This window comes from Sarcophilus harrisii, chromosome 4, assembly GCF_902635505.1.
Source record: "Sarcophilus harrisii chromosome 4, mSarHar1.11, whole genome shotgun sequence".
NCBI lineage: Eukaryota > Metazoa > Chordata > Mammalia > Dasyuromorphia > Dasyuridae > Sarcophilus > Sarcophilus harrisii.
Genome location: NC_045429.1, coordinates 28,008,714 through 28,028,229, shown reverse-complemented (window position 1 = coordinate 28,028,229; position 19,516 = coordinate 28,008,714). Strand labels below are relative to the sequence as shown.

The following is a 19,516-nucleotide window of genomic DNA, read 5'->3' as shown; positions in this document are numbered from 1 at the left end:
ACAATTTTTTCAGTTCCTTTGACTGCTCCCCATGTTTTGGGGCTCAGAGTCCTTTCCCATTCTAGTTTGCCTCCTCTAGACACTCTCCATTTTATCCATGTCCTACTTAAATCACAGCACCTAAAATTAACATAATATGCTGGAAGCTATGCTAGCATCTCTAGTGCTTTAAAGTTTGCAAAATATTTTGTATATATTAAATCATTATGGCCTCATAACATCCCTCTGAGATCAATTCTATGATTATAACCTGCATTTTGCCAATAAGGAAACTGAGACACAGAGAAGTTAAGTGATGGTTCAGGATCCTACATATAGAAAATATCTGAAGCCAAATTTGAACTTGGATCTTATTGACTCCAAGTCCAGTGACCTAAACACCCCACTTTTTAGTTTTATATTATCCTCCCTTAATCTAACCCAAGATCATATTAGTTATTTGAGCTCCTGCATCACACTGATGACACATTTCGAGCTTGTAGCCCATTAAACCCCCCAGATCTTTTTCACAAATTTGTTGACTCTATCTGCCTCATCTTGTATTCACAGATTTTTTAAAACCAAAGTGGGATTTTATTTTTGTCCTCAATTTTCATCTTACTATATTCAGTCCAATGCCCTGGTCTATCAAAATCCCTTTGGATCCTATTATCCCTGGTTTAGCTCTTCCTTTCAACCATGTGCCATCTTTATAGTTGGTGAACACGCCATCTGTGCCTTCATCCAAATCATTACTACAGCCCACGTTCAAGCACAGATCCCCTGTACCATCCAACTGGGAGCTTCTTCCCATACTGGACATCTACTCTTTTGAGTCCTGCTATCCATCCATTTCTGAAACCATCTAATTGCATTAGCATCTAAATCTACCTCTTTCTATTTTCTCCACCAGACTAACAAGAGATAACATTATCAAAAACTTGGCTGAAAACTGAGTAAATTGTATCCAGAGTGTTCCCTTTAACCACTTAGTTTAGTAATTCTATTCAAAAAACAAGCTACTATGACCACCTGTACTGGGATCACTGCTTCCTTTTCTAGATGTTTGCCAATCACAAACATCTTCCTAAAGACTGATGTAGAGGAGAAGTACACTGGCTTAATGTTTATAGAACCTGTTCTCTTTCTCCCTCCACTCCTTAAAAAAAAGTTCCGACATTTGCCTATCTTTGTAGTACTTCCCCAGTTTTCCCTGACCTTTCAAAGATCGCTGACAATGACTCAGGTGGTTGTTGTTGTTTTAAGACCTGAAGATATAAAGTTCATCATTGTCAGAGGACTTTAACCCTATTAGCTACTTTCTTATCATCTCTTGCCAGGACAAAGGCCATTATTCCTAGCAAAGAAAATAGACCTGAAGTAAGAACTTTGCCTTCTGTCTGTTGGGAATCATCATCATCCCATTTATCCAAAGCAACATCCTGGCCCTTCTTGTTCTTTTTTCTTCCATTAAAACTAAACGAAAACACCTCCTTTTGTTCTTAGATTCTTTTGCAAAATCTTGGATTATTTTGATATTTACTGACACTATTTAAAAAAGAAATCCTCTACACGATTTTTACAGGCTTGTGCCAGAGAATTGGTTCTACTTCTGTCTTCCTTCCATTTCTTTTGTAAACCTAAGGGTTGGGAAGTGCCTGCATATCCTCATCATTCTCTTCAGATATAGCCCCTTTCCTTCACCTTTAGAAATGTTTCCTTTCATAATTTAGTTTTAATGTCTTTCTCCATTTTTATGTCCTGTTGTTTGCACTTCCCAACAACAAAACAGGATGGCGTCTCCTATTTCCTGCTCTCATTCTTGCCTCTTATTTTCTGAGTCTCTGCTTCCAATTCATGTCTAGTAGAGGAGATAAGATTTGCACTCCTAAGCAATACAGTTTTAAGGTCTTGAGATTTCATCCACAATGAGGGTCCTTCCCTTGCCAATACAAACTACAGCTCTCTATGACTTAGTAATTGCTAGAATAACAGGGCTGCCCTGTGGAGAAGGGTAGCTTTTCTACAACTGGAAAAGCCCTTTCTCTGCTGGCCCAGATTCTGGTAAAGAGCATCTTTGAGATGATCTGAACCGGTTCTTGGAAGATAGGACCATGGGAACGTCACATTGCCCACACTTTTTTGCCAAGGTTTTTTGTGTTCTAGCCAGGCCTTGGAAAATTCAGGGTCTCACCTTTACCTCCTTCATCACATCAAATAAGGCCTCAGAGGAAGACCCTAGTGTGCTTTATTCACAGGGCACTCTCAATTACAAGGCTATTGACCAAGATCATAGAATCATAGAATTTGAGACTCTCAGACCTAGGGGAGAATTCAGGGATATTTTGTCCAAGCTGTAATCAGATTCTGCAACATCCCTGACAAATGGCCATCAAGTCACTGGCAGAAGACCTCCAATGAGAGAAAACTTCTTACCTTCTGAGGCAGGAGCCCAATTTATTTTTCTCATCTCTAACACCATGGTACACAACTAAGAAGGATGAAGTCAGAATTTCTACCCATTCCAAATCAGGTTTTCTTTCCACTTCTATTCCCTGCTAGAAGGCATGGAGCACTTCCATTCTCTGTACTCTCAGCAACTTAGTAGAGGACTCTGTATATGATAGATAATCAATCAATGTTCAGCTGAACTGATGAAGGCCTTGTTCATTGAATTTTTCCCTTTCTTTCCTGAACCCCTTTCAGGATAACTCCATATTAAGCATTGAGGGAGTGAAGGGAAACATTCAGGGAACTTTCAGTATGATGGAAATAAGGAGGACGTGTCCAGGAGTTATTTGTGAGATCACAGGTTGAACCAAGGAGCACAGGCTCTGAGTGCCTGAAGGGCTCAGATGACACTTGCAGGGGGGCTCAGAGAGGACTCACCCCCCAGAAATGCATGTGCAGGACCATAAAGGGAGAAGAGTAAGAAATAGAGAAGAAGAAAGAAGACCTTGTAGGTGGGGTAACCTGGGTGAAGATATGGAGGACTAGCAGATAGATTCAGATTTAGGACTGAACAATTGGATAGGTCCATCACTAGAGGAAATGGGGGGGGCAGATTCCATACCCCTCTCCTTGTCTGCTCAATCTAGTTGGAAGGTGGGTCTAATCTGGGGTGTCTGGGGAATCCAGATGGCAGGACTGGGGGGCTGCTGCACCTGCTCCAAGCTGACTTGGAGATGGGACTCTTCTTCCATGCAGGGAAGACCTAGGGAAAATGACCTACCTTACTTTGTGCATCAAAGAGAGTTTCCGCCTATATCCCCCAGTGCCCCAGATATACCGCCAGCTCAACAAGCCCATTACTTTCATGGATGGGAAGTCACTGCCTGAAGGTAGGCAAGGGTGGCTGTTGAGCCTGGATGTGGGAGATCTGGGACAAGTCCTGATTACTCTGAATTGCTTGAAGTTTGACCAGGTCTTTCTCCAGGTGTCATGCTTAGAGAAATCCCTTCCATCTAAAATCCCAGCCACAAGTGTATGTAACTTAGACAACCCAATAAGCAGTCGCAGCAGGAACTGCTCCCAGCAATGATGAGTTCTCTGAGTCCTTATGTTGGCCACAGACACAGAGCTCTCCCCGCCAGAGATTATTGCCACATCTGTCCAGATCCAAACAGCAATAATAAAAATGACAGACATTGTGTGCCAGACACAGAGCTAAATGCTTCTGATTTTCTAACTAGCTCTAAAATAAGCCTCACACATCAACTCACACAATCGGACCCGATGGAGGGAGAGCCCAACATTTTGGAGCAAAGATCTGAGGGTGTGGGAGCCATCTTGGCTGTGAAAGCTGGAGAAGTCTAAGAGGTCATAACTGCCTTCACCTACATTGGGGAGTTTTGAAACATAGGTCTATGAACTTATTTTTAATTTTAAAAATTAAATAACTATATTTCAATATAATTAGGTTCCTTTGTAATTTCTTGTATGTTATTTTATGCATTTAAAAACATGACTTGGGGGGCAGCTAGATGGTGCAGTAGATAGAAAACCAGTCCTAAAGTCAGGAAAATCTAAGTTCAAATCCAGCCTTGGACTTGATTTATTACCTATGCCATCCTAAGCGAGTCACTTAATCCCAGTTGCCTTGCCAGTTAAAAAACAACCTTTAAACTCCCCCCCCAAAAAAACAAAATAAGAACCCCATGATTCTGAGGAGTCCATCTGCTTCCCCATTCTGCCCATGGTAGGGGATCCATGACATGCAACCAGGGTAAGAACATTGGATATAAATTGAGTTGAGGAGTCAGATCCAGAATGTCAGTGGGAGAGAAACTCTGAAGCTGGTTCTCATAATCTTTTTTTGGGGGGAAGAAGAGGATGTGAATAAGGAGTCTCAGCTTCCACTGTCTGACTCTCCTGCATTAGTTTCTTGGTGTTTAAATCACTGCCAGCTAAAGGTGCCCCAGAGGGGTGGGTGGATTGCCAAGCATGTGTATCCCACCCAGCCTGGCTCAGGAGGTGTGACCTGGCTCTCAGCCTGGCACTGTAGACATGGAGTCATTAGCGTTCTGGCACCTCCTCCCCTTCCCCCGGGGCCTCTTACTGATTCCTGCGCTCTAGGGATTCCATGGGGTCTTGGGTGACTCCCATGCCAGGTCTGGCCTGGCTAGTACCCTTGTGGATGCGACCAACATTGTTTTTTGTTGTCCATGTGTCCTTGTCTCAAGCCCTGGAAAATGGTTGCAGTCTCCCTCTCACTATCACGTCCCCCTCCTCTGTCCTTGGTCTGAAGTCAGTCCATTGACTTCTCAAGGTTCATCAGGATTTATTTGTGCTTTGGTTGTTTGTTTTATTGCCAACAAATTCAGGGATATTCAAATCCTGTCCCTACAGCTCTCCTTGTCCTTAAGTCTCATGAAGGTCCCAGTCATCTTCTTCATGAAAACCTGATCTGCCATCCCCATATACTCCTCATTCCTCCCAACTTTCCCAACAATTTGAGGGATTTATTGGGCCTTGGGGAGTCCAAAGAGGTCCAGTGCCCCCTCACAGAAGACTCTAGATCATTTTTCTCCATTCTGATATTTTCAGCCTGACAGAGAACCCTTGACTGGCAGTCAGGAGACTTTAGTTTGATTCCCCACAGAGCTCAAGACTGCCAGAATCACTTCCATTCTCGGGTTTTAGTTATCTCATGTAGGGTCTGAAGGAGGTTAGCAGTGTAGCCCATTGGAAGGAGGGCTGTGCTTGAAGTCAGGAAGACCTGGCTTCTGGACCAGAACTTATACCTTCTCAGGGTCTCTAAGACTTTTGTTAGATGTGAGCAGCCTATCTGCATCAGTGGAGAGGCTGAGCCCACCAGGAATTTCCCAAAGCAATGAAATCACAAGACTGTTCTCCTGGAATCTCTCTCTCCCTCTCTCACAGGTAGCCTGGTCTCTCTCCACATTTATGCACTCCACAGGAACCCAGCTGTGTGGGACAAGCCCGAGGTATCTCCAACATTACATCTCAAGGAAGAGCAAGATGGGCCAGAGGAGAGAATCCCCAGGAGGGAGGGGGAGTGAAGGGGGGAAAGCACGTGTTTATTGGGAGTAGGGAGAGACCTGCCTTAAACAGTTCCAGAAGCCAGGCTGAGGGGCTTGGGTGGGGGAGGGTTTGGGGGCTCCTTCTGCTAGAAAAGAGTCCATTAATTTTCCCACTAACCCACTCTCACTTCTACCTTCACTACCTCTCCCTGTATCTTCATATTCACTTCCTCTCTTCATGCTCCTAACCTTGAAGGTATTTTTGACTCATTCCTTTATCTCCTGTCCCCATCCAGTCATCTACTAGGGATCTATTCATTCCACCTCTCTGGCAGATGGGTGGATTTCATCATTCGAGTTCATCCCCCTTTCTCTATTTCCATATCCTTGGACAGACTACTGTGACCATCTGCCTGGCTTATGACCATTCTAGCCATGTGCTGGTCTGCCCTCATTTCCCCTTATATTGGAGGTGGAAGAGAAAGGAAGAACAGTCTTGCTTCTTGATAGGTCATCCCCAAACAAGTCACTCCTCTATTGAAAAATCTTTAGGGGACTCCTACTTTCCCCCAAGTGAGATTCAGATGCTTCTGCCTGACATCCTCTAATCACCCTGTTCTTATTCCTTGGCACCATATTGGCTCTCCAGGCTTCTGTGAGATCACTCACATGTATACATGTGCCCTAAGCCCCATTATGCCCCAAGCATTCCCTGCATCCTCAGCCAACTTCACCTTGGGTCTGGAATACATTCTGTCTGCAGAATCCCAGGGTCTTAGCCTGCCAAAGTGGTATGAGACATCAGGGACAATTCCTTGTCCAGTTCACCCACCTAGCAGGTGTCAGAGGAGGGTCTGACTTCAGGTCTTCCTCTTGTTGCAGGTGTTTGACCCCCAATGCTTCTCTCCAGAGAATTCCTCCACTCGTCACCCTTATGCATTCATGCCCTTCTCAGCTGGGCCCAGGTAGGTGCAGTCCCTGGCATTTGATTGGGGTGGGGAAAGCCACATCAAGGATTCAACTGGATCCACCTGTGTACTCTACCAGGACAAACGTGAGGGAAATCTGCCTCATTCTCAGCCCATCCTACTCCTCCAACACATGCTACTTGGGGTGGGTCTCTGAGTAAGGATGGCTTCCCAGGAGCCTTGGAAAAGAGAGAGTTTGAGGGGTGAAAGGATGTTCTGACCTCAGGGTATAGTTGAGGGTGAGGGAAAGGGAATTTTGCTTCTATTTGAGAGATGCCATAAAGCCTCAGGAAGATTTGAGTTCAAATTCTGCCTTCAAATTCTGCTTTTGATGTCTGTTAAGTTTACAGCCTGCTTGTTCTCCTGCCGGGCCCTAGGAGCCTGGGCTTTTTCTGTCTCCAGCGGTGGAGCAATCCTACTAAGGAAGCTGATTTTGTACTTCTCTCCCTCTCTGACTGCAGGAACTGTATCGGGCAACAGTTTGCCATGATGGAAGTGAAGGCCGTCACAGCCCTCTGCCTCCTTCACTTTGAGTTTTCTCCAGAGCCCTCGAGGCTGCCCATCAAACGGCTTCAGCTCATCTTGGGTGCTAAGGATGGCATCTACCTTAATTTGAAGAAGCTGATGTAGGAAGGAGCTGAGTCTGGCTGCTTGTGTGTGGCTGGGAATGGGAGTGGACAGCGGCGGTGGTGCTGAATCCTATTTGCTGATGCGATCTTAACATGGTCTTGGTGCCCCGGGGAACTAGGTCCCAGGATGTTGATTTCTGTCTCTACTTGGACACACACACACACACACTCTCTCTATATATATATGCAAGAAATATCTTTTAATAATATAAAAATATATCATCTTCAAGATTGCATTAGTTTGCAAGAGCTCTTTAAGGTTTATAATTTAAGATCTTTATTTTACAGGGGAGGAAAGTGAGGTGCTGAGTTACCTGGCCTTCCTTCTAAGCCTGGTTCATGTGCTACCCCCTACAGGAAGCCTGGCCCAATCTCCTTAACTATTAGCACTTATCCTCTCTTGATTTATATTGTATGCTATTTTCTACACTTAGCAGTTACTTAGTGACATTTTGTATTCCCTAAAGAATGGAAACTCTTTGAAGGCAGGGCCTGATTCAGTTTTGTCTTTGTACTCCCAATGCCTTTTTCACACAAGAGAGAACACCCATAAGTTTTTGAAGTAACTTGGAAAGGGAACAGTGTGGACAAAAGCGGAGAGGTTGGAGAGCAGTGGGTGTTTGCAGGATGCAGAGAGTTTAGTTTGGCTGGAGCTTGGAGAACATGATCTGTCTATGTGAGGCTGCTTTTGGGAGAAGGAATAATAGTAATAAAATAGCTAAATTTGTATATCCTTTTGACATTTGCAAAGTGTTTTATGTATATTATTTTACCTGAGCCTTGAAACAACACTGTAATATAAGTGGTGTTGATAGCTCTATTTTACAGATAAGGAAACTGAGGTTGAAAGAGATTAAAGGCCTGGACCAGGACCACAAGATAACAATGTGAGAGGGGATATTTGAACCCAGGGCTTCCTGATGCCTTGGAGCAGCTAGTTGGTGAAATGGATAAAGGGCTGGACATGGAGCCTTGAATTCAAATCCAGCCTCAGATTCTTACTTGTTGTGTCATCCTGACCAAGTCACTTAATCCTGTTTGCCTTAGTTTCCTCATCTGCAAAATGAGTTAGAGAAGGAAATGGCTGACCACTCCAGTATCTTGGCCAAGAAAACTCCAAATAGGGTCACAAAGAATGGGACATGACTGAAAAAATGACTAAACAACTAGACTCCAAGACTGGAAAGATAGGCTGGTATCAAATGTGGAAGTCCTTAAATATCAGAAAAAGTCCAAATGGTCCAAATGGTAACAAGGAACCACTGAAGTTCTTTGAGCAGAGGACTCTGCTTTTTCCCAAACCTGTGCATTAGTAAGATGAGATTAGTAAGATGTGCATGAGTAAGATGAGAGTAAGATTAGTAAGTGAAGAATGGATGAGGGAGGGAGGGACTTGTTAGGAGTCTCTGAATAGTAATGGAGAACATTTGTGCTCCCGAGTTGGCCATGGGAATTGAAATGGAATGATCAATGTGAAGGGTGTAGAGATAGAATTGATGGAACTTGGTAACTTAGTGGATACGAAAGGTGAGGAATAGGAAAATGGAAGAGTCTTTCAGGTTTGACCGTAGAAAGGTGGATGACAGATGAAATGAGGGAATCAACAAAAACAAGTTTCAGGGGAAAGGGATGAACTTGGTTGAGAACATTAGATTCATGGGTATCTGAGTGGAAAAGGAGCAGAAGTCAAGGAGAATCCCCACAATGAGGGGCTAGGGGACAGGAAAGAAGCCAGTATCAGAAACAAAGAAGGAGAGATTAGGTAAATGGGGTGTCCAGAGATGAACTAAGAGGAAGCATCCAAGGGCCCTGTAGAGATGTCAGACATGGAGTCAGGAAGCCTTGTGTTCAAATCCTGCCCCAGATATTTTCCTAGCTGACTCTGAGAAAATCATTTTCCTGTTCTGAATTTGAGTCATTTAGGGATAATAATAATAATAATGATAACCCTAAGAGGCTCAAGAGGGTGAGGATCAGATACACAGTGTAAGAATGAGAAGGTGTAGAGGCTAGAAGGGAAGAAACATTTTCCAGGTCTTTTCATAAGGTAGGGGCTTAATATAATGTCTATGGGATAGAATGGAAATCAAGTTGTTTTTCAGGTAATTCCTATAAGCTACCTCCACCCATTGATTCTTCTCCACCTATCTTCTCCCAAACATGCACACAACACACTGCAAGGTAAAAGAAGACAATTTTTTCAGTTGGAGAGACAAGGTCTGTAGATGTTGAACCCATTGGTTGCATGTCACACTCTAAATTCTCTTTTCTATGCTTTAATGCTCCTTTTCCAGAAGCATTGTACAGTGCTTGGAGTCAGGAAACACTTGGACCTTAATCGTAATAATCAATTACTGAAGGCTGTAAGGTGCCCCCCTCCCATTCTGAATTCTAAGCTCCCTCCCAGCTCTCACATTCTGAATTCAAGGATCCTTTCCAGTTTTCATGTCCTAGTTCCCCATCTCCCATTCTAGATTTTAAGATCCCTCCCAGCACTGACATTTTAGGTTCTAAGATCCCTACCATGTTTCACATTCTGGATTCTAAGATCATTTCCAGTTCTGACATCCTAAGTTCTAATATCCTTTCCATTTTACATTCTGGGTTCTAAGATCCCTTCCATTTTCCATAGTCTAGCTCTTTGTTTTGACATTCTAGGTTCTAAGATTTGCCCCCCTCCACACCTCCAGCCCCAACTCTCAGATTCTCTATTTTCTTTTCTGATGCTCAGAAAAATCAGATCTTTTCTTCTTCCTGCCCAGGCCTCCAGTTTCCCTTTTTGTGTTGCCTTTCTTCATTAGAACACAAGCTCCAGTTCTATCCTTTTACAGATAAGGAAACTGAGGCCCAGGATAGTTAAATAACTTGCCCAAGATCACATAACCAGTAACAATAGCTAGTCTTCACATAGTACTTTAAGGTTTATAAACCAGCTTACATATTCCTCACACCAACCCTGTGTCATCTGTAAAAACCCACTTTACAGATGAAGAAACTGAAACCAACAGGGATCACCCTTGCTCCCCTCATTAAGGTTCCTGAAAATTCTTTGTGTGACTGAAATCTCTTTTTATTCCACCTCTCCCTATGACTCACTCCTTCTAGCCCTAAAAAGAACTAGATGAGGATGTTTTCATCCTCATCATTCCTTCCAGTCTTTCTATACTCAATAGTCACCACTGCTTTTGTTCTGGCTTCCTACTGCTCTCTTCCCAATCTTAATGTTGCAGTTAGAGTTCCTGAAGGCGATCTCCAGTGTCCTGATCCGCATCTTGCAAATGGGCCCAGATATTTCCAAAGCAGAAAATGAGGCTGGTGACCTTGAAACTCTCCCTCACTCAAATCCAATTCACTTGCATATGATCGCATCAACTCCCTCACTTCAATCCCAATTCACTTGGAGGACAAACAACAGCAGCAAGAGTTCAATCAATGGAATTCTCCATTCTTTTTCATCCCTTGCCCCTCCTTGTCTGTAACATATTCATGGTTTAAACCTGCATGACTCTCACTACTGGCCCTCTCTGCCCTTATTCTTGTACATAGCAGGACAAAATCATGCAGTCCAGCTGCCATAACAAATTTAATCTTTTTTTTTTAGCTGAAAGTACCTTTATTTACAAGAAGGGGTTATGGACAAAATAAAGAGGTAAAATGGACCCAGGAGAGGTAAATATGAAATAGATTGGGGAGAGCATCTAGTTAGCAAGGAAATGGGTTTATATTACCGAATCTTAAGATGTTTCATAGTACAATGATTATAAAGCAAAGGAGCTATGAAATATACTGATTGTGTTACAGTCCCCTGTGCTCCAAGCAGTCCTCAGACATTGTTCATAACAAAGTGTGTGCTGATCTGTATGGGGAGAGAGGTTCTACTTATCCTGAGTTCCCTTTGCCCATGAAGTCACAAATCTGGTAGAAAAAACCTGATCTTGGCTCTAACTGCCCCAATGAACTCCTTTAATGGCTTTCTAAATGATTCTCCATTTCACTGAGACAATTCCAAGCCTGCCCTTCTCTCCTCAAGGTTTCCACCATCTCATACATTTTCAGGAGAAGACCTAGTATCATAATTTACTGAGAAATCAGAGACTTGGTTCTTTGTGGTCATGTCAAAATCAACTTACATTCTGTAGCCACTGATGCCAAAGCTTCATTCTTAACCAGGAGAGCTCCTCAGTTGCCCAAAATATTGTTCATATTTCTATAATATCTTTGACCTCTGACTTTTTTTCTACTTATTCGGTTGGAATATGGCAATAGCCTCTCAATCGGTCCTTTTTCAATTCCCCTCTATCCTCAAATCAGTCCTCCATATAACTCCCAAAAATGATTTTCCTAAGGCATAGATCGAGCCATATCATCCCATTTCTCAAACTCTAGGGGCTGCATATCACGTCCAGGATCGAAGTTTAAAAATCTTCTGCTGATATGTAAAATACTTCACACCTTAGTTTCAACCCAACCTTTCCAGATGGATTGCATATTACTCCCCTCCCCTAAAATAGTTGGCACAGGAGCTCTGGCTCAGACATGGCATTCTGAGGCCCTGTTGAGTTGACTGACACACTACGTCCAAGAAATGGTTTATCCAGTTTACCCTAAAAATAAAGCACCAAACTTTTCCTTCCTTCTTGACTCAGTCCTGGCAGTCTTTGTTACCAGCATCTCCAGCCTAAGAGAGCTTAATGGAACTATCTGTGCTGAAGAAGAGGCAGCAGCTCCTAAGGCTGGCCACATCTGACTCTTTCTTCTGCCCTGCTCAGCCCTGCCCTGCCCAGGCAAAACCGTGAGTTGAAGAGCGTTTCCTGGATATAAGTTCCAGAGGCACCTAAAAAGGGTGGAATATGTCTGTCATCAATGCCCTAGTTAACTGTCAGCTTAATATGAAAACCTGCGCATCCAATGCTAGTTTGTTTTTTTTTTTTTAATGGGAACAAGAACTGGGACAAGAAGTAGTTTTTCTCTATGTGTCATTGTTGAATTGTTTTATTCATTCTACAATTTTTACATAAAATAATTGTTTTGCAGTCACCTAATCCTCCTTTGCCAAAGTAATGATTTCCTGGGGACCATTTCCATCTTTTTACAAGACATCCTCTAAGTCTTCCCTAGCATGTGTGATGCATGTGTGAAGTGATCCAATCTTTACAGGCTCTGTACAAAAATTCATATTCATATATATGTGTGTGTGTAGTCCACCATCTCCAAAAGTTTTGCAGTATATTGACCTTTCATGTACTTCTGATAAGATTTTTTAATCATATATTCACATTATTTATATATATTTTTAATCATATATTATTCAGGAGTTGAACAAAGAGATGTCATTCTTTTAAAATTTACTACAATAAAATATAAATGATAGAAACATTTTAAAATGTTTCTTCAAACTAATTCCTATGTCTTCTCAGTTTTTTCCTGAGACTGTGTCTTTCATAATTTCTTATAGTACAGTAGTATTCCATCATGTTTATATATATGATTTGTTCAGTCATCCTCCAATTAATGAGCCCTTCCTCTGTTTCTAATTTTTTGCCAGCACTAAAAGAATTATAAATGTTTTTGTACATATAGGTTTATTTCCACTTTGATCTCTTTGAAGATATAGACCATTATTGATATCAATGGGATGAAGAATAGGTACAGTTTAATGGCTTTTTGGGCAAAGTTCCAAATTGCTTTTCATAATGACAAGACTAATTCATAGTGCTAGCAAAAGTGGATAAATGTGCCTGTTTCCCACACCCCTTTAGAATTTATTTTCCGTTTTTGTCACCTTTGAGAATCTAACAGGTATGAAATAGAGCCTCATTTTGGATTTTTTAAATTACAAGTGATCTAGAAAATTTTTCTATATGGTTAATAGCTTAAATGTTTTCTTCTTGAAATTGCCTGTTTAAACTCTTTTACCATTTATCAGTTGGGGAATGACTCTTGTTCTTATACATTTGAATCAATTCCCTTTGTATGTTTGATGATGATATTGATGATAGTATTTATTAGAAAAACCAGAATCTAGTCTCATTGGAATCTTTTTTTTCTTCTTTGGAGCATCTCCACCAGTCTTATCTCAGATTACTCCCAGTTTCTGGTGCAGACTTTTCAGGACATAGGGGAACATGCTACTAAAAGGGAAAAGACAGGAACATGCTACTAAAAGACCCTATAGATAGAGTGAGAAGAGAAGATGGAGATGGAAAAAAGACTGTGGAACTCTGATTCCAAATTTTACAACTGGTGTGGGTTTGAATTATTCTTTCTATCAAAGTGATAGAATATGGAAATGTCTTCAATGTCCTCTCTGGGATGAACTAGAGGAGAAATCTGTCTAGAGAAAACTTATATAAGAGCTTGAATACAGTGTCTAAGTAGCAGACCTCCTAATATGCCTGAAATGACTTCTTTTTCCCTTTCTATTGAATTCCTATATGTCATTTATATTCTATAGTTAAAATACTCAGGCTGACCTGTGATTTCATCGATTCAGACTCCATTACTCAAATGTATTATACTTCCTTAATTAGAAATACCTACATTAAGCTATATGAAAATACTTTCTCATGATTCTATTTCTCCCAAAGTGTCACCCTTCCTAAATCTATTCTTCACCTTCTTTGAAGTTTCTGGTCCCTCCACCTGTCTGTCACCAGTTCTGGCTTAACTTTCTTCCCTTCTATTTCCAACCCTATAATTAGTCATTCACCTCTAAACTGCCCTCTTTCCTGCTGATTGCTGCTTATTTTTTTTTTGCCAAATCTCAATCCTGGTTACGCCTACCATCTCTTTCTTCAATTCCACTTGTGACTTGAGTGAAGTAATGTAACTGTGCTGATTGAGTACATTGTAAATCCATGTTGTCTAACTTGCACTGGGCATTGCAGTAAAGCACTTATTTTATTCCTGTCTAATTGATTCCTTGACTCATTCTCTATAGAAACTCTTCTAAACATCTTCCATTTTCAAGCCTCCTCCACCTCTTCTTATCCTTTCTCTCAGCTTAGGACCTCAGCCTTTTCCTGGTTCTCCTCTTCCTTCTCTGATCTCTTCTTCTAAGCTTCCTTGGCTGGAACAAGGTCATACCTGCTAAACATGATTATTCTCTTGGGCTCTGTCCTGGATCCTCTTCTCTTCTCTTTCTATGTTATTTCCTTTGGCGATCTCATCAGTTCTTCTGGTTTCAATGATCATTTCTATGCTGATGATACCTAAATCTACTTCTCCAGTTTTAGTCTCTCTATTGACTTCCATCTCCAACTACTTATTGAGCATCTCAAACTGGATGCCCCAAAGACATCCCAAACTGAACTTTATTATATTAGTGTCCCAGTTTTCCCACATCCTCTCCAACATTTATCATTTAGATTTCATTTTTTTAAAAATATCTCTTATAGACACCCTCTTCTTTCCCCTCACACAACCACCATCCTTGTCACTTCATGTCTGGCCTATTGCAATAGACTTCTGGATGCTGTCTCTGCCTTAAGACGACTTTCAGTCCTGAGTGCAGGTCTGACCATGGCCCCCTTCACCTCCCCACTCACCAAACTCCAAAGACTCCCCATGACTTCCTGGATCAAACATAAAACCCTATTTTTAGATTTTAAGAGCCTGTGTGATCTGCCTCTCCCCTATTTTCCCAGTCTTTTTATACTTGTCCTTTCCAATATACTCTGTGGTCCAATGACATAACTTCCTTGTTCTTTAACTCATATGCTCCATCTCCTGATTCCTGGCTCTTTCTCTGGTTGTCCTCCATGTGTGAAATGCTCTCCCTCCTCATCTTTATCTGTGGACCTCTCTGGCTTCTTTCAAGTCTCAACCAAAATGTCATCTTCTACAGGAAACCTTTGCTGATTGCCCCTTAATTCTAGTGCCATCCCTTTGTACAAGGTATCCCTCTCTTCCATTTTTTGTATGTAGTTGTTTGCATGTTGTCTCCTCTACTTGACTGTGAACTTGAAAAAAAAGGACCATCTTTTGCCTTTCTTTATATCCCCAGACTTAGAATAGTGCTTGGCACATAGTAGGCAAGAGCTTTTTGACTCACTGATGGATGGTGCATGATAGATTCAAAATCCAAAAGGATTTCAACAGATCCCACAACCTTGGGCTGAATCTAACAAGAGGAAATTCAGCAGAGGTAACTGTAAAGTCTTGTACTTGGGGACAAAAAGCAAACAAATTCCATAGGAATAAGAAAGCAATCAGAGAGAGGCAACAGTCTGAAAAAGACCTCAGGTCTTTAGAGGACCATAAGCTCCAGAGGCAAGGGCCTCTAAATCCAAGAGAATAGTAGATGATTAAGCAGCATCTGATCTAGGAGACTAGTGAGACATCATGGAGCATGTGCTATGGCAGCATCAGGATAGCATCAATAAAAAACATCAGGATCTTCTCAATATTGGATAAGTTCTTTCTCCCTTCACACTTGGTATACATTAGGTGTTTAAATAAATGATTATTGAATTTCTGACCTAACTGCAACTGTTCTCCCAAACCTCCCTCTCTGTTTCTTTCTCTGTCTTTTTTTCTCTCCCCCTTCCTCTCTTTCTCCCCTCCGACTTTCTGTCTCTCTGTCTCTTTCTGTCTCTCTCCGTGTTTGAATGTCTCTTTAACAACATCTTTAGCTTCCACGAACTTAATTTTCATCTCTATGCAGACAAACCATCCATTTATATCCAGCCTGTTTTTCACCTGAACTCTACTCCTAAATCAGCAATTGCTTACTGGATATTTCAAATTGGATGTCCTAGAGATATTGCACTCAGCATGTCCCAAACTGAAAACATCTTTTAAGATAAGAATTGATGCTGTGTCTCACAGCCCCCATGGCATTTAGACATGATGATAGAACATAGAAAAGGGCCAGGGATGTGCCCAAGCACCGAGGACATGAAGACTGTCCGCCACATGTGAATACGTAAGGTGAATGAAGAGTCCAGGGTAACACAGGAGTTATTGGTAAGGGAGATTAGGAGGACAAGGCACCCTCAAAAGGGATCAGCAAGTTGCTAGGGAGAACAATGGATATAGCATAAGATCTGGAGTCAGGAAAACCATTAAATTCACTTTCAGCTACCTGGATGACCCTGGCTAGGTCACTTCTCTCTCAATGTCAGTCTCTTCATCAGAAAAATTGGGATAATAATAACCTTTACTGCTCAGGGTTGTTTGGGGATCAGAGATATCTGTTAACTGCCTTCAAGCCTTAAAAGTACCATACCAATTCTAGTTATTATCACTATTACCATTATTATTGTACAAATATTCAGGATCAGTTGAGTGTTTGGATTCAAAGAGGAGATATTTGAGCTTCAATGTCAATTTAGAAGATGGTACCTGGAGAAAGGTCTAGGACTCTGCAGATCGCTATGTACAGTTCAATATTTTTATCAGTGACTTAACTTGAAGCTTTCAACTGGATGAAGCTCACCCCTCAAAATTCAGAGGAGTCAAAGCTGAGTTAAAAGCAGAAAAGTTTAATTAGGAAAATCAGATATTATTTCCGAGGCCCCCAGGGAGCCCACAACCCAGGAGAGGTAGGGGCAGTGTATCTGGAAAACTACAAAGGGAAGGTTCAGAGAGAGGTTGGGAAAAATAATAGACAGTCTTTCCCAGGAACAGGTGGGACCCAGAAGCAGGATGTTTTGCTGGAACAGTTGACCCCAAGGCTGGTTTGGGCCAATGTGGGGGCGGTGCACAGCTCGGCAAAGTCAGCCAACGAACACCAGCAAAGGCATCTGGGAATGAGCAATATTTTGGCTCATTGTGGGCTCCTAATTGCTCCTTTCTTACTCTTACATCACATTCTATGTCCAGGGCATCTCATAGAAAACAGACATGTTTAGGGGTTCTCTTACAAGGCTTAGACAGAATCATGAATATGAGGTGATAAATATGTCATCATCAGATGTGGGTATTGAGTGTGGATCACAACATAGCATTTTCACTTTTTATTGTTATTTGTATTTTATTTTCCTTCTCATTTAAAAAAATTCTTTTTGATCTGATTTTTTATGTAATGTGATAAATGGAAATATGTATAGAAGAATTGCACATGTTTAACATATGTTGGATTACTTGGGAAGGGAGTAGAGGGAAGGCAGAGAAAAATTTGAAACACAAGGTTTTGCAAGGGTGAATTCTGAAAATTATCTATGCATAAGTTTTGAAAGTAAAAAACTTTACTAAAAAAAGAAAAACACACACAAAAAAAACATTGGGCTGTGTCTAATAAGACAAAATTCAATAGTAATAACTACAAAGCATTACATGTAAGTTCAAAAATTATCTCCCCAGTTACCTGATGAAAGCAATGGTGTCAGAAAATAGTCTGTGTGGGGCACCCAGGGACCCCTCTAACTTTGAGGGTGAGTCCTCCATGTGTCATAGTATTCTTCCCCTAAAACATAGCCCACAAACCCCCACCCATTTGTTTACTTGTAATATTCATTCAGGGATAAAAATGTTTAATGAACTGGCAACTTAAGAAAAATAGGAACCATCCCATCTTCCCCTGACAGAAACTCAAAGCAAATTCTATTCACCGATAGAAAGTGTTCTAAAAGCTATTAAAGTTTTAAACCTGCCATGGGCAAAGTAGACAAACACATGCAACACACATAAAAGGAAATACATTAGGAATTGGTATCATCAGGGTACATGCAGGGAGAGATGCTTAATGGGGGGCCCACATGAACAGGTCATAGACTTGAAGGGGTAAATCACGTGGCCCATATTTTCTAGTCATGTCATCCTGTGGCTGCCACATGGATCCCCTGCTCCTAGACTGGATGCTGCTCAGTCAGCTGTTGTCCCCCTGGATGTGACTTTCTGGCCATTGCTCAGAGGATGCCCTTGGGATTCGACTCTTGGCTCTGCTGATGCTCTTTATCTTCTCTTCCTCAAGGGAAGAAAGCAGGCACTAGTGTATTTCTTCCTCTTCAGCTCAAGCATTTACATTTTCCCTCAACATTGTTATGCTATTTCTTGAAGAGGGCCATGACATCAAGGAGGTGATATCATGGTGTGCAAGTGAGTTGGATTTAAGAGAGGGTGGTCTGTGCAAAGTCACCTGCCTCACTTTCCCCTCCAGAGCCATATGGGTCCAGTGGTCACATATAGATCAGGATGACTAGAGATTGTCCTGGACATAGTGGGAGACCTTGATCTTTTTAAACTAAGGTCTTTAATGGGTCTCAGTTTGATTGAAGTAAAGCCCAATTGATGATTCAAACATGCTATCGGAATCTATCCAAGCACCAAGAATATTTGCATATTTAAATTAAAGCAGCTTTAATTCTGTCAAATGCTGTGATTATGCCCCATTTATTTTATGGAGCATTTTTTGAGGTACATTTTGGAAGATTATCTTGTTTGAAAAGTAAATGGCATCTGGAATGTTGGTTCAAGTTCATCACCATCTAAGCCAGGGGTCCTCAAACTTTTTAAATAGGGGGCCAGTTCACTGTCCCTCAGACTGTTGGAGGGCTGGACTATAGTAAAAACAAAAACTTTGTTTTGTGGGCCTTTAAATAAAGAAACTTCATAGCCCTGGGTGAGGGGGATAATCGTCCTCAGCTACAGTATCTGGCCCGAGGGCCGTAGTTTGAGGACCCCTGGAACTCTAAGGCGCCTATACCGAAGCTTTGCCTTGCTCTTTTAGAAAGGAAACAAATCCTTCACTGGAACCATCAAAAACCCTTCCCATTGGTTCTCTAGTTCCCTTAAGAGCCTTAGCTAGAAGTCTCTTAGCAGATGCTGAGTCACCCTTCCCCTCCCTCCCCAAATGCTTTCAAACAAAGAATTAAGTGTTCCCATATGGCTGTGCTCTCATAAGCTCAGGTTTGGTCTTTTCTTAGGTCTTCCCCATCCTTGGACCATGGAAGTGAGGGTCTCAATAAGCTTCTGTTCAAATCATACCACAAGTGTTGTGTTCCATTCAAGACACCACACTTCAGGAAGGAAACTTAAGAAAAATAGGAAAAATATTAAATTTAAAAATTAAATTAATTAAATTAAAAATTAAATTTAATATTAAAATATTTTTAAAAATTAGGAAAAATAGTGGATAAACTGGGGAAGGTCCAGAGGTGGATGATCAAAAAGATCGGGACCTTGAATTCATGCCACATTAAAAAAAAAAAACTGGCAGAAAAGATGGAGGGAAGACATGAGAGTCATGTATGAGTATTTGAAGGGCCAGGTCAAATGCAAAAAGGATTAGATTTACTCTGCTTGGCCCCAGAGTGCAGAGCCCAGATCATTGTGGGAGGGAGAGAGGGAAGAAAGGTATAGAGAAGAAGAGATTCTTTTACATTTATGTAAAGAAATCATCCCATTGTGTCCAAGCTATTCCAAAATAGGATGCACGACTTTGGCAAGAAATACCCAGTCATCAGTCTTTCCCTAGAAATTTGACTAGAAAAGGGGGATGTTCTGTCATTAGGAA

The 19,516-nt window shown here is 41.5% G+C and overlaps 1 protein-coding gene across 1 annotated transcript in view; it reads left to right on the top strand.

Annotated features, from left to right (window-relative positions):
* The window catches only part of LOC100925276 (cytochrome P450 4B1-like), a 31,103-nt gene extending 23,030 nt beyond the window's left edge, over positions 1-8,073 (top strand). Inside the window, exons 9-12 of the mRNA XM_031969172.1 lie at positions 3,187-3,320; positions 5,362-5,426; positions 6,345-6,427; positions 6,892-8,073. Coding sequence (XP_031825032.1) covers positions 3,187-3,320; positions 5,362-5,426; positions 6,345-6,427; positions 6,892-7,060 — 451 coding nt within the window. The 3' untranslated portion in view covers positions 7,061-8,073. The remainder of the gene's footprint in view (positions 1-3,186; positions 3,321-5,361; positions 5,427-6,344; positions 6,428-6,891) is intronic.
* The last annotated feature ends 11,443 nt before the right edge of the window (positions 8,074-19,516 follow it).